Raw genomic sequence first — 15,925 nt, forward strand, 5'->3', positions numbered from 1 at the left:
AGTTGTCCTATTTAATGTAATTTTATAATGTTCAATTATTATTTTCATATAGTGTTTATCAGCATGTTTTTAGTCAAATTTATATTTCATAATTATAACCCAGGAGGCCACTTGGCTCGTTTTTTTGACTGGTAATTTACACAAAAGTTGGCTAATATATAGTAATAAAATTTGTGCTGAAAATCACAATCCCTTCTGATTTCCAGTGTAGCATTTTACAATCCAGGTAAGACTGTACACTTATAAAATGATAAAATAAATAAAAAATATCAGGTTCTAAATCTGGTCCCCTGACAGTCAGTTCACTTCCATTTCTTATGATTTTGCAATGATTTGGACTCTGTCGTTTCTTTATGCTGGTCATACAGAGACACCAGTATTAAATTGAGACTGTTTCATAACCAGTTAAAATCTCTCGTCCTTGCTTTATACAAATTATTAAATCTATTCAAGTTTGGGAACCAACTAGAAAATGTCCAGCTTTGTGAAACCTATACAGCATATATATATATAAGTATATATACTTAATATAAAATACAGATGCAACAAGTCTGTAGTAAATAAAGATATGTTCAAATACAATTTTGAAATAAATTTTAAGTGAATAAATATAATTAATGATGTGTTCTACTGGGGGAATGTTCTAGGTTTCTGTCCACTTCGGGCTCACGTCCTCTAATCATTCAGGTCTTCACTCATTCTACCCAGACAGGAACCAATCCTGAGTGGACTTCACAAATCAGTGGCCTCAGCTCAGACCCTGTTACTGGATGAATTCTGACTTCAGTTGAGAATCAGAATAAAGTGGATGGTTTGTCATTCATAAAGGCCACTTTGAGCAGGAAGATACACTGTTCGTAAAGCAGCCATCCTCATTCAAATCTAACAGTTTTAATACTTGTTTTATTGCTTAATGTTCATTTACGCTTTTAAGATAAAATAAGATATCCTTTATTAGTCCCACAATGGGGAAATTTTAAGTATTACAGCAACAAAGGGGATAGCAAGATAGAGACGAGCTTCGATAAAATAATATATAGTAAACAATCAGTATAAACTAGATATATTAACTTTCGGTATTCCCCTAATATTTCCTGAATTGGTATACAAGTTTTTTTCATGCAACCTCAGAATTTCCAGAAAGTTATAGAAAATACTTCAAATGTGTCTGCTTTTTATTTTAAATTTTAATGTTGTACAATTAGAGGCAACACAGATTTTAGAAAAAAATTACAAGAAAATCAAAAGATGCATAACAAATGCATGATTAGCTTCAGCTATGAGGCCATCATAATAACTTCAGGTTTTGACTGCACAGGAAAAAAGAGCCGAATTGACAGATTGACAATCAAATCAATCAGCAGCATGTTTGGAAAAGACATTTCTGAGATAAGAGATGCAAAGTTCATTCTCAAAAGTGTACAGATGGAGTTTAAGCAAACCAATCTGATAAAAGACCAAGTGATGTCATCAAAAGCACTAAAATAGATTAACGGCAGTGCGAAAGGAGTATTCAAGTCATTTACTTAAGTAAAAATTGCATTTTTTTGTTGTTGTTGCAAATACCACTTTAAAAAAAACAAAAAACTTTTGTCACCCTTTGATGAAATGAAAGGAGTTATAAAATGCATGATTTTTTATTTTTTTATTTCTTTCCATAGTGTGCAAATTTGTTACTTTATGTCCCCCTTCACGCACTTTTTCCCAGGTTCTTTGATAACAACATCCACCTCCTCCTTTTCTATTATATTCAGAGTAATCCCTGATTTGTGTGATTGTAAACATTTATTTACTTATCACACACACTCACATTTTTTAACCTTCAATACATTAAAACAAGTTACCTATTGTACATATAGCTCTTTAATAAATGCAGTGAAGTACAAAGTATAATATTTTCTCAATGAAATGTAGTGAAGAAGAAGAAAACTGTACTTGTAACTAAGATACTTGAGTTAATGCCGTAACTAAGTTGACATTCTTGCGTCTAAGTTTATGGTGTAGTACCTCCGTGTTCCTGAAATTCTTTTTCAAGGCGCTGTTTCACTTTGACGTTGAATGTCAACCACAATTAAAAGGAGGAAGAAGAAATCAGCAGCTGTTAGCTAGCAGGTTGAGCTATATTTACTCTTTGTCCCTGAACGATAGAAACTATTTTTTACGCTCTTTCATCAGAACATCGACCTACGTATTTTATCGAAACACTAATGGTGTGTATTCGGACTGTTACATTTCTCTCCGCACTGAGTGGTGAGTATTTTAACAGCAGTGGAGGGGTAGCTGTCACTGACTGCTAATGTAACGAGCTAACTAGCTGATAGATAGCTTCTCCAACTGACGGTAGCAGCAGTTGATTCGTTTGTTTCCTCTCATCAAGCTTCAAAGAAAGATTAAAGTAGTTGTCTGTTTGGTCATGGAGGATAACTAGATGGACATGTTTCAGGTTACGTTACTAACTGTCATGCTACTAATATCTGGCGTGTGACGTTACCTTTAGATTGCATCAAAACAGTAGAGAGCACTGGGGCGGATCGTAGTGGTGGAGGGCACAAGTTGCCCCTTGGGTAGATAAAATGTGATGGATTTATCTTCAGGGTACCCTTACTGTGTTCTCAAAGTCAAGTCAAGTCAAATTTATTTATATAGCACATTTCAAACGGCAGGCGTAATTTCAGTGTGCTTAAAGTAAAAATCATACATGACAGAAACATACAATATACATACACTAAACACTGCATTAACATTATATATAAACCATAAAATAATGTGACATGCATAAAAACATATAAAACATATAAGACAGCATAAAAAAATAAGACGGCATAAAAAAATGAGGGTAGAGTAGGGCAAGAGGTAGTGGTATTATCATTGTTAAAAGAAACAACAATAGTATTACTTTTAAAAGAGCCTATTACCCTTTACCTAACTAAAAGCTTGAGAAAAAAGATGTGTTTTTAGTCTGCTTTTAATAGAAGACACTGTTGTAACAGACCTGAGTTCATGTGGTAAAGAATTCCAGAGAGTAGGACCATAATGACTGAAGGCACCATGAGCTGCTTTAGTGTTTATTCTGGGTATGTAGAGGAGATCTTTATTTGATGATCTCAAGAATCTGTCTGGCATGTATTCAGAGAGCATGTCAACAACATAAGGGGGAGCTAGGCCATTCATACCTTAAAAAACAAGAAGAAATATTTTAAAATTGAGTCTTTGCTTTACTGGTAGCCAGTGAAGAGAGATTAAAACAAGAGTGATATGTTCACAGCTTCTGGTTTTGATGAAAAGTCTGGCAGCAGCATTCTAAATAAGCTGAAGCTTATTAAGTGTTTGATTTCTCAGTCCAGCGAAGAGTCCATTGCAATAGTCTAGTCAAGTGTCCTCTTGTTTACCATAAATAGAGAAAATGTATTAAAAATGGCACATAGGGTGGCCTTTATGTCTAGAAAGTGTTATAAAGTGCCATACCAGTGGAGAAAGCGTGATAATGTGCCCTTTATATAAGGGCAAAAGATATAAGAACAGAGAAAAATATTAACTAAGAGCCGCTGATCAATTTGAATACCAATCTGTCAGTTCTGAACTTTTGGACTCACCGTATGTAGTAAAAACCTGAGTTATTATGATGGACTCACAGTTGAAACCAAATCTATTCATGCATTTGCTACCATTACTTGATCGATGTAACATTTTAAAGTAAATTGATATGAAGATGTCCCCTCTGTTGTTAGTGAAGAGCTTTTGATTTTGGTAATTGTTGAGAATATGTCAGAGTAGGGCTGGGCGATATGGACCAAAAGTCGTGTCCCGATATATTTAGGCTGAATATCGATAAACGATATATATCCCGATATTTTTATCGCAGAGTGAGAGCAAATGTTCAGTCAAAGTCAAATCTGACATGTCACAAGTAGTTTTATAGAAACTGTTTATTTGAGTAAACATAAATACTGTATAACAACAGGTGTACCTTTTTTTTGAAAAAAATTAAAGCTCCATAAAGTGCACATTTAAATAAAATAAATCTTAAAGTAAAAATAGCTTATGGCCAATCTTTTTCTGAAATAAATATATTTATATGAGAAAAGAATAACGAACATTACAAAAGAGCTAAATATGACAAACACTAGTAAGAGCAGCATTTATATATGAAGCAGCTTGCCTGAATCAAGGATCACAGTGCAAATTTTAACTATATCGACATATGCGATATGGTCTAATTCCATATCACATTTAAAAAAATATCAATATATCTTTTATATCGATATATCGCCCAGCCCTATGTCAGAGTAAAATGTCAACAACTGCTACACTGCCAGAACACACAGCAACGATTTGAGTAACTGTTGGTTGACACTGTCAGGAATATCTTTATGGTGCACATCTTATTATGACCTCAAACAACCCAGAGCATCTTCACATGCATATATCTATGTATGTATGTTACAGACAGTGAAGGTCCCTGAAAATATCAGACCAGATCATAGTGTCATATGGAGGGATTATATGTTCATACATTTATTATTTGTGCTTAAAGAACGTGGTGAAGTGTCCTTAGGCTGCCCTTAATTGGGGAAAAACGTGATAATGCACTTTTTAGGCTGCCCTTCTAGTGGAGAACATGTTATGATGTTCCCTCTAGGGTGGCCTTCCAATAGAAAAAAACATGATAAAATGCCCTCAAAGGTGGAAAATATGATGAGGTGCCCTTCAAGTCAACATCAGATTAAGTGCTCATTTGTTTAAATTTGGGAAGAAGTCAGAGTGCTCTTATTCAGCGGTGTCCTTATGTGAGTTAATAACTCAGTGTTGTTGCTGTTATTGTTATAGAAGAGCTGCCAACTTTGGTCAGTATAGTATCCCTCAAACAATGCAAATTTTATTAAAAAAAATGATTACTTTACTATCCCATTAAGAGAGGCAGCTTGTCCTCTCATTTAAAACAACAACTTGGTAGTGTAAAATGCTGTTAGTGCTACAACTCTGGTTTAAAAAACAGCACAACATAGATAACAGTTTTATTGACTAACAGATCTATGTGTTTATCATTTGTTCCAGTGGTTTGCAGCTACAATCAGTGTTGTGTAACATCTGTCAACATCTCAAGACTAATGGTTGACATTTAAACAGAAAAGTGAACTCTACTCTGACGTTGAAACAGTCACCTCCGTGCTGAACATGCGGCAAACATTTGCTGTGCTTTGCTTGACTGGGAAAGTTGTTATATATTTGACCCAGCCGGTGTGACTCAGGCATGTATTGGGTCTATAAATAGAGCATGTCTCCATTCTTGGGAACCTGTGCCTCTGGCAAAAAAGAGAGGACATGCACTCAGTTGAAATGGTTTGCAGTGATCTGCTGTGGCTATTTCTGGATCTCAGGTGTCTGGAGCCAAATATAATAGGCACAGTGCAGACGGTCAAGTTTTGTACAAACTTGTGAATTTTTATGTCATTGTCACATATGTGTCGCTCCTCAAATGAGCAAGCTTGGTCAAATCTAATATTTGTCTTCCCGTTGTTAACAACCTTACCAAAGGCTTTAGTTTCGCACAACATACTCCAGTGCTGCAACTTCCTACTGCTCTTGATCAAAGGCATTTTTGTCAGACAGGCAGTTGTTCTGCCAATAAATTTTGTCACAGAAAACATTTTGATCTGCCAGTAGTGATTGCGTTCTATTAGCTTCACCTGAAGGTGCCAAGAAAAACAAAATGACAACATGGTTCCCAAGTCTTCTTTCTAAGTAGAATAAATGTCTGTTATTCTGTGAGCTTCATTATGGTTGTTTAAAAGCTAAAATGTGACCCAAAAATTCACTGTGTTTACAGGCAATGAGAGACTACAGAAGAGTTGTTCGTTTCCCAAAACTAAAGTTGTCATCAAAGTTATGAATGATGGGAAAATTATACAAAATAATGAGTCTGCTAACTTTTGTTTCCATTGCCAAATGTCAAAAAGATGCCTCAAGGTGATTTACAACCTACAGCATATATTTAAATTAAAATAAATCCATCAAAGGAAAATGTTCCTTTGTCAGCTGCATAATTTAATGCAACAGTGATGGTTGAAACTACAATTAAAAGCACTCAATCTGTCTGTCACAGCAATAAACAAAGCTGTTTGGCTTCTCAAAGACTCTAACAAGAGACTCTGACCATGTTTATTAGAGTTCTGATTTACATGCCACCACATTCATTATTTCTTAGACTGTAAACAATGGCATTTAAAGGAAAATTAAACATTGTTTACTGATCCAAACTAATGCTCTGTCTCCCCATTGGTGCAGTATGAAATTACAGACGTATAGAGGTGAAAATGAGGGGGAATAAAAGGGAAATAAAGTGTCTGGGTAAGGTGTTAGGCCTCCATAAGTCTACAGAGCAGTTTCACTTCTCCTCAGCATGGATTCTTTAAGTGAGGCTCTACTGTAGGGATGAACATCATTCCTCCAAACGATACTCCCTAAGGGCTGCAAATAATGATTATTTTCTTTAATGATTAACGTTCTGATTATTTTTTAGATAAATCGTTTGGTCAATACAAAGAAAACAGGGTGTGCCCATCCCAGCCTAGTCAATGCCCACGGTGATGTCTTTAAAACTCCTTGTTTTTATCACTTCACAACTGGAAGATATTCCGTGTAGTATGATTTAAAGCAGCAAATCTTCATACTTGAACGGCTACGTCTTGCTTTTTGCACGTGTTTCCATAGCTGCTTCATTGTTTCACGTGCGACATGCCTAAAGAAAGTAAGACAGTCATGTGCTTGCATGTAACACAGAACAATCAATCTCTCTTTTCTTAATTGATGTCTGTGAGCTTCTATTATATAAACTTGCTAGTTCTCATTGTAAAAATTCTCACTGTGGCATTGTCTCTCTGTGTCATTGTTTTTATTGATAATAAAAATGAACAGATCATATGTTTTATGCCAATTTTTTCTTTAAAAAGACTCCATGGTATCAAGTTTTATTGAACTGTGCTTGTTTTTCTGGAATGTGCCACACTATTTGGCCATATCGTCAAATATTCAATTTTATTTCAATCCTGATTTTTATTTCTAAATTGAAATTGAAAGCTCACTTCCATTGATTTTCATTTCAGAATGGAAGTTGTGACACCCTTAGCTGTAAAAGTTAATAACCTTGATCAGTGTCCCTAACTATGGCGAGTTGGCCTTGTGAATTTAAGGGGATGTTGGGCCTGGAGAGTCCTTGAAAAGGGTGTTGGAACCCTGAATTTGTCACCTGTCAGTACATATTTGAGTATTACTCTGCTGCATATCCTGTCAGTTCATCTCATGAGTTATTCTGACATCCCGACATGTCTGTCATGTGGAAGCGCAGCTGCACCCCATGATTTCAGGAGATAAAGACTGCTGCCAGTGGAATTAATTTTCCCTCTACCTGTCATGTCTCGTGTTACTCTCTGCCCACTTGAATTTATGTTATGCGTTTTCTTTTCCCAAGGCTAACCACAGAAGAAGGAAGCCATGAACTTCCAGGGCAGTCGGAGGCGAGGAGAGGATGGCATCGCCGTCGTGATTGACTTCCTGCTGTCTAACGCCCGGCTGGTTCTGGGAGTCGGTGGAGCTGCCATGCTGGGAATCGCTACACTGGCTGTGAAGCGGGTGAGTGTTTTTCAGGCTGTTAGTACCACATCAGTGTGTCCTTCAGACACTCTTCATTTAACAAATACTATATTATTAAATATTAGAATGTGTGCAACAATAAACTATTAAAATAACATCAATTATAGCGTTACTACTAATAATTCCATGACATTTATTCTAATTTTTTTACAGTAAATTGTTTAATGAACTATCAATTTATAATTTATTTCTTTATATTAGAGCTGCAACAATTTTTCGATTAATCGAAAAATAATCGATTATTAAATTAATCAACTATTTTGGTAATCAAATAATTGGTTTGAGCAGTTTTTTTAAAGACAATAAATCCAAATTATTGATTTGCGGACGTCATCTTGTGGTTTGGGCAACAATGATTGATATTTTTCAACATTTTATTGACCAAACAACTAATCGATTAATCGTTTAAATAATCAACAGATTCATCGATAATTAAAATCATCGTTAGTTGCATCCCTAATTAATATAAAGTGTTACCAGTCTCATGAATATTATGTTTGAAAAAAATAGCTGTTAAGAAGTTAAATCTGGAATCTAATTAACATCCTAAATATGAATTTAAGTGAACATGGCAATAAAATACATGGAATTTCTCATCTACAGATCATTTTTGTTTTGTAGTGAAATTAATGTAAATCTACAGCTGACTAAACGAAAGAGAATTGATTTTAAAAAAACATTGAAAATGCTCAGTAGTAATGTAAAATATGTAATTTTCAGATAGAGGACTAAAACATGTAAAAACTCCTCAGGATGGTCCTGTCTGAAGTTCCTTGAGGTTATCTTTGTGCCTCTTAAATTGAAATGTGTTTGCCTGTGGGTTATGGCAGCGTATCGGGCCTCTGTGCTCTGTATTTAGGTAGTGTGTATTATCATTCGAGCAGTGCATGCATGGCTGCACGTCTGTGACGGTGAGTGTCTGTGTTCAGCTGATAGAGCGTGCGGGCCGTGCAGCCGATGATGAAAAGGTGGAGCAGAAGATGGCAGAGAGCTGGGAGGAGTTGAGTTTGGTCTCTGCGTCTCCCACAATGCTCAGGAAGGGCATCGAGGGTGTGGTGATGAAACATGTTGCCAAAGCAGCCAGACAGCAGAAAGGTATGCGCTACGTCTCAGCCACCTGAAGTGTTCAGACGAATAACACATTATGTGGATTGTGCAACAATTTTTCACAACTCTGCAAGTGTACCCAGAGAGCCACTTTCTCAAACATAAAACTTTATTTAATAATATTTATTATTGTTATACATATGAGTATACATTATACAATGTATTACATTCTCAGATAATTCTATAAAGGACTTAGAAAATAAAGAATTAATAAGAATCAAATTATTAGCTCAATAAACATTACTGTTCAGTGTCAGTCAATTGCTGACTATTTAAAAAACATTTTTTTAGGTCACAGCAAGCAACATTTTCTGCATTATATATTGTGTTAAAAAGTCTCATAATGGCACATATCAGACAGCATAAACATGTATGCAAGATACAAATATACATGTCAACCGATATATATCTGTCAGGCTCTATCACAAATGCATAGAGGTGTATGTGTTATTGTTGCATATATTCTAATTATTCTTGTGGCCCTTTTTTAACCTCTCTCCCAAACAGCTGACCTGTCCCAGCAGCCTAAGATGTCCCCTCTGGAGCCTAAACCTGAGTCACAGTCTAAGCGGCTCCAGCTGTGCGTCCTCACTTTGCAGGTACGCGCTGACATTTCCCCTCTGAGCTCTTGAAGGCATAGATTATGCATTCAGTCTTAGCAGCAGCTGTAAGAGCTCTGCTCAGTGTTGGCTCATTCATTTATGCGTGTGTAACATGTTTTGTAAAGCGCAGTGCTTTGGGGATACGCATTGTTATGCACTGGTTAGGCTGCACAGAGCCCGAGAGCCCTGCATAATCAAAATACTGTGTGCGCTTGTGCACTTGCTGTATAGAAGAAGTCAAACAAGCATGAAAACAGCTTTGAGTTAGTGTGCAGAACAACCACATAAGCAGAAATGTTGCGGATTGTTCTGTGTGAGCTACATGAAACAGTTTGTTCAGTAAATGTGAGTAGAGCGGCCCAAACGCATGACTGGACATAAGAGGGGATTTAAAACAATGGGATTTGTCTTAAAAGAAAAGCTTATGGTAATTATATATTTTTTTGAATAGTTGCATGTCTTAATTTTCTATTCTGCATATGTGGGACACTTATTTCACAATGAATACATGGAAAACAACGAATACCTTGTGGAAAAAAAGCATATTTTTTTCCCAATAACTGCAATTCAAAAACTTGTTTCTGTAAATTATTGCATTTTTCGATTTGTTTTGCATGCATCTCAGGTCTAGTCATGTTTTAACACGGGTAGGGCTTTAATTCGCTATAAAACTATTAATGCGCTAACCACACTTTTTTTATGGTTGTTCACATTTTTAACTGCTTCTTTAACAGCAGTAACAGAATACCCAAAGCACTCTTCCTCTGCTGTTTACTACTTCTCCTCCTCGCAGCAACTCGACTGGCAGAGCATCATCCTGTCAGAGTTCTTAAGTCTGCTTAGAGGCACAGAATGACTTTGAATATTATATTACTCAAGAGACGGCTGGTTGTATCCCCAGTGGAAGTGTAACAACTCCAGAACTGTTTTGTTAACTTCATGTTTCGAGTTGTTATCTCCACGACACAGTATCTGTGCCTCTCTGAAAGATGCACATACGTGGACATTGTACAGTAGCTGTCTGCCTGAGCTCTGTATTACTGGATTCTAACTGTGTATAATGTGTTTAGGAGCGACTGCAGCAGTACTATCACACAAGGGCAGCACTAGCGCCACCTGAGGTCCAGAGGGCTCAATCTCTAGCTCTGGACATCTGCACTGAGATCCAGGGCTTTCTGCACAGCCGCCTTCCTGACATGCCCCTGGGAGAAATGAGCCTTGGAGGTTCTCTACTGGACGACCTGCAGGTAATAGGGTTGTCACGATACTAAAATTTTTAACTCGATACCGATACTGAGGAAAATATTCGATACTCGATACCATTTTCGATACCACCACGATAAAAAAAAGACCCCAAAATTTAAAAGAAATATTTTTATTAACAAGAAAAATGCAACATGTTAAAATTAACAGAACCACAGGTTAAATATTTATAAGAAAAAACAATTGTGCAAAAAGAAACTGCAACTATGATAACAAGCTTTAGGTCTGAGGTAGTGCAAAAAATAAATAAATACAATAAACAATAACAATTAGAACAATATTTTGAGGTTGTATGCTGTGCACAATATTAGGAAAGCTTGATTAAAAAAGAGGTAGAGTCGGCTGTGTGTGTTGCTGTTTGGTTGCAGGTCGACTTCTCTCTGCTTCATTCTGGGACTCCAAGAGAGAAAATAACACTTTTCAGTCACCAACATTTATGTAAACTTATTAACTCTATGCTTATGTATACTGACACTGTGTCAATTAACGTAATATGGGCATACTACGTGCCTGATTTATTTATTTAATTACGTTGCTTATAATCATTAACGTTACGTCAGCCTTTAATTGCTAGCTGCGGCTAATGGCTAATAATAACACGGGCAACATTAATGCGAGCCACCGGCTACAATAATATCAGTAATAGGTCAGTTTGAAACCAAAGACACTAACCTGTCGAAATTCACTGTAAAGGTTGTACAGGGTGTCGCTCCTAAAGATGTTTCGCCAAGTTTGAAGTACTGCTTGTGCACGTCACGGTGAGGGGGAGGGGCCTGCTGCTGTGTGTGTGTGCAGGCAGAGAGAGAGAAAGGACGCAGCGTTGGGAAGTGGGACGGGGGGGTATCGATACTTTTGAAAATGAGTATCGTATCCGGATGCAACGTTTTAGTATTGATACTTTTTTGAGTATTGATACTTTTGACAACCCTAGCAGGTAAACACACATTTTGCTTTTTTTTTTTTTTCATACACTCACTCATTTTTTTTCACCCTTTTTATGTAGCAAGGAGTTAACTGAATAGCACCTGTGTTTGTTTCTGTGTGTTTAGGTGGTCAGTGCGGACCATGCATGTCTGCTGGTGCCTTTACAGCTGGAGGCCTCTCTGTGGCGTCTCATCCCGGGAGAGGAAACGCTGTTCACACACCCGCTGCACTGGATGGTCCGACGGGTCAATCTGGAATATTTTCCCAGAGGACGCAGCTACTGGGACAGGTGATCACACACAGATTAAAACAAGATGATTAGGGCGTCCCGGTGGCTCACACTGGTAGAGCGCTTGCCATGTAGGCTGAGGCCTTGCTGCGGCGGAGCCGGGTTCGAATCCGGCCTGAGCTCCCTTTGCCGCATTTCTTCCCCTCTATCACCTTTCACTCTGTCACTGTCAATAAAGCATAAAAATGCCTAAAAAATAATCTTTAAAAAAAAAAAAAAACAAACAAGATGATTATTGCTAATAAGGGCTGTCAATAATCTGGGGGTACAATAAAGATAACAGACTTAGATGCTTTTTGTGCGGTCTCACTGTGATGCTAATTTACATATGAACTTTTAATTAAAAAATGATAGTTGTTTTTTTTTTGTTTTTTTTTACAGAATCACAAAACATACTATCATGATACTCAAGTGAATAGATTTTTTTCTGACACCTCTACTGCCTAATTAGTAACAACGACAAACTGTGTTATTAATACAAATAATGCAAAAGTGATCATTGGGAAGATTAATTTGCCAACATTTCTCACACGTAAATCAATAAATAAGTAAAACTAGGACTGCAACTAATGTTTTTTTTCATCATCAATTAGTGTGATATTTATTTTTTGGATCAATTGTTTGGTTTATGTGGCGTCTTAAATGTTTCTTTTTTGGTTTGACCCAATCCCCAAAATGTTCAGTTTTTGTATGATATGCCAAAGAAAAGCAACAAATCTGATGTGTGGCATTTAATCTATCATCAAATTAGATGTGACTAATTGTTCTTGCTCTAACTAATAATTCATTACAGACATTCACAGACAGAAACTTTAAAAAGCCTTAATCACCACTTCTTTATTAACATGAATGAGATTGAAATGTGTAATATAACAAGTCAGTGATGAAATCCTCAAATTCAGCAGTTAAGCCTCCGTCAGCTCTCTGATTTAATTTTAAATCATCATTAAGCAACAGAATTCAGCAATGTAAGCGTAATGCGTGATGCTAGTATTAAACCAGCCTTTGTAAGTTAAATTGAAGCTGCAGTGATAGACTAAACATTTGCATGGAAACATTCTGCAGGAAAAGTGAGCCATCCACTAACACCAGTCTCTCTCTGTGTGTGTTGCAGGTACCTGGTGGGTGGTTACCTGTCTGCAGAAGCTGTTGTCAATATGTTCAGTAAAGCTGTGATGGAAACTATAAACTGGCCGTCCATCAGCAGCACCCTGGACTGTCTCGTCAGACCTGTACTGGGAGGCCCAGACCTGAGACTGGAGATTCGGTGTGTGTCTGTTCTTTATTCTTGTTTTATATGTTGAGATCAAATAAAAAATAGATTGCTTAGTTTTAATGAGTTACTGCACTATAAAAAGTTAGTTTGTAGTTTAGAATGCGGTGATGACTACTTAATAGTCGCTGATGCGGCGATTAAATAATGTAAAGTATTGACTTCAGTTTCCAAAAAATTTTATCCTTGTGTCTGTTGTTAATTGTCTCATTAATGCGTAACGGCTTCCTCTGTCTCGGATTTAAGTATCAGAAAGTTAATTAAATAAAAGTGCTTCAACTCCCCCGGGTAAACAGGATTCCAAAGGAAAAACTTTAGTCTCCTTAGAGCTGAACTAATTAATATTTTTTATGAACAATCTTTCAAATCACTATGGTGGTGCCTGCTGTGACAGTCCCACAGAGAGTTATCAGCCAACCCTGCAGTTCCCCACAGCTGTCAGGAGCTTTTTAGTGTCTTTCAGCTCTTTTTTTTTTTGGAATCATGTCCCACAACTTTAGTGCTTTGATTCACTCTCAAAGTGTTTTGTAAAAATCACCCTCACAGCAAGAGAGTCGTCGGTTCTACTTCTATGTGGAGTTTGTTCTCCCTGTGTCAGCGTGGGTTCTCATCGGGTCCTTCGGCTTCCTCCCACAGTCCAAAAACATGCACTTAGGTTTAATTGGTGACTCTAAATTGTCTGTAGGTCTGAATGAGAGCATGAATGGTTGTCTGTCTCTACGTGTCAGCCCTGTGATAGTCTGGAGACCTGTCCAGTGTGTACCTGCCTCTCAGCCAATGTCAAAGATAATGAATGAATGTTTAATAAATAATATTAGTAGTAGTAAGAGTATTTAGCAGGCATTTCTCTCAGGACAGTGCCCCAGATCAAAACAGAGCTTAAAGGAGAGCCATTTTTATTTTAATTGAATGAGGGGCCACGGGGCAATCTCACCGAGCACTGGTCCCATACAGCAATAGCTGCCCAAAATTTTGCATTGAAGTGAATGGGATAGCTGAAAAAAAATGAGCGAAAAAGAACAATAATTGGAGATTTTTAAACGTCTTCTCCAGCATAATTTCACCTAGAGACTCCATTTAAACTTTAAACAGTAGACACAAGTCTTGTGTATCGGTGTATTAATTCACGTTTCGATAGGTCAAATACTTGAAAAGGAATGCTTGTTGTAGGTGTGCTCCTTGTATATTGTATATTATATAGTATCATAACATTACTAGTATTAATTGTTTGAAATCTCTGAAGAATGTCATCATAGTGTACACACACCGGCAGTAGCCCCCGTGGCCCATTCAGAACTTCCCCAGAGGAAATTTTCTAGTTCTAATGTATTGCTGTGTGATGGAATCAATCAACCTGTGTGATGTTTGTGTGTTAAATTTGATGCGCCTCCTCTCGCTAATTGATTTGTCTGGTTGTAATCCTTCAGGCCTGAAAATGACAGAGGGGCAGCAAGCAGCAATCAGTCCCTGTTCATCAGCATGCTTCCTCTGCTGAGGGAGCAGGACGTGGTTCTGACGGCCCAGCCGGAGCTCACCTCTCCCTGGGTCAACGCCTGGCACATGTCTCTCTACCCGTGGGAGACTCAGCGCCTGACTCAGCTCGACACCGCTGACGACGGATACCGCAGACACACACTTAAAATCCTCAAGGCGGTGTGCAGACTGAACCCCGCCCTGCGGTCGCTGGAAGCCGCCCCGCTGGCTAATCTCATCCTGCACCTCAGTGACAGTGAGAGCAACTGGTCCGAGATCACCCTGGATGTGCGATTCCAGCAGTGCATCACGGAACTGATTGGCTACCTCGAACAAGGGGCTTTGCACAGTTACTTCAAGCCAGCTGTCAATCTGCTGAGTGGCTTGTCGGAGGACCAGGTGGACCAGATGGGCTTCATGCTCTACTGTGCCGTGTCAGAGCCTGAAATTCTGCTCATATAACAGCCTGCACACACATCTCTCAAGCTCTGACACACATGCACAGATCATAGAAGTAATCTTATCATCTAAACCGTTTGGTTCATGACAAAGACGTTGTATTCTTCTGCTAGTTTAGTAGTTAAGCTCCTCCGTCCTGCTTTGGCGCAAGGGAACAGGGTACAGTTAAGATGACAATAATGGCAGGCACCATGGACTGATGTCTACACTGGAGGAGGAGAAGCTACAGCGAGGCTGCAGATGTCAAAGTGATAATCATGCTAATCAAACCACTCCGAGGAACGGAGACGTGCCAAGAAAAGGAGTATCAAGTAATTTGAAATGATGCATCAGGATGTGCCTGATTAAAAACAACACAGCCAAGTCTGCATTTCAGTTTGTGTGATGATTATTTTTCACAGGGAGTCCATGAGGGTCAACATGGCCACATACAGTTCAGCATATCCATTAACAACAAGGGAGGAGTTCAGCTTATTGCTGAAGTGCATTCTTACTTTCTTGCCTCTAATTGATAGTCTGCATTATTTTCCTAAATCTCCTTTAATATATGCTAACTATGCAGAAATTAATAACCTGCTGAATACCAACAGGCTTTGATGCACTTATTAAACCATTCAGTCTGTCTGAGTTGGATTTATTGTGTATATTTTATCACACTGGTGGTTGAAGTGTGCAGTATTATGTTTATTATGTCTTGTTTAGTGTTCAGTCTGGTGCCAAGCTTATTTGGGTAAACTAACCCTTTAAATTATGATTAAAGTTGCCTAATAATTTTATGCAGTTGCTTTTAAATACCGTATGAATGTTGTGGCCACTTTTTCAGTTGTGTGGATTTTCTGTGATTGAACAGTGAAAACTGCAAATAAAAATTAAAGTTTAGATTCT

General features: G+C 37.7%; 1 protein-coding gene across 1 annotated transcript; it reads left to right on the top strand.

Moving 5' to 3' along the window:
- Positions 1–2,055: 2,055 nt before the first annotated feature.
- mief2 (mitochondrial elongation factor 2) lies at positions 2,056–15,925 on the top strand. The gene is made up of 8 exons (XM_059339243.1): positions 2,056–2,250; positions 7,469–7,629; positions 8,580–8,745; positions 9,265–9,356; positions 10,430–10,606; positions 11,672–11,835; positions 12,950–13,102; positions 14,536–15,925. Exons 2-8 carry the CDS (start codon positions 7,492–7,494, stop codon positions 15,041–15,043), a joined length of 1,398 nt encoding a protein of 465 aa, XP_059195226.1. The 5' UTR covers positions 2,056–2,250; positions 7,469–7,491; the 3' UTR covers positions 15,044–15,925.

This window comes from Centropristis striata, chromosome 1 (genome assembly GCF_030273125.1).
Source record: "Centropristis striata isolate RG_2023a ecotype Rhode Island chromosome 1, C.striata_1.0, whole genome shotgun sequence".
Classification (NCBI taxonomy): domain Eukaryota; kingdom Metazoa; phylum Chordata; class Actinopteri; order Perciformes; family Serranidae; genus Centropristis; species Centropristis striata.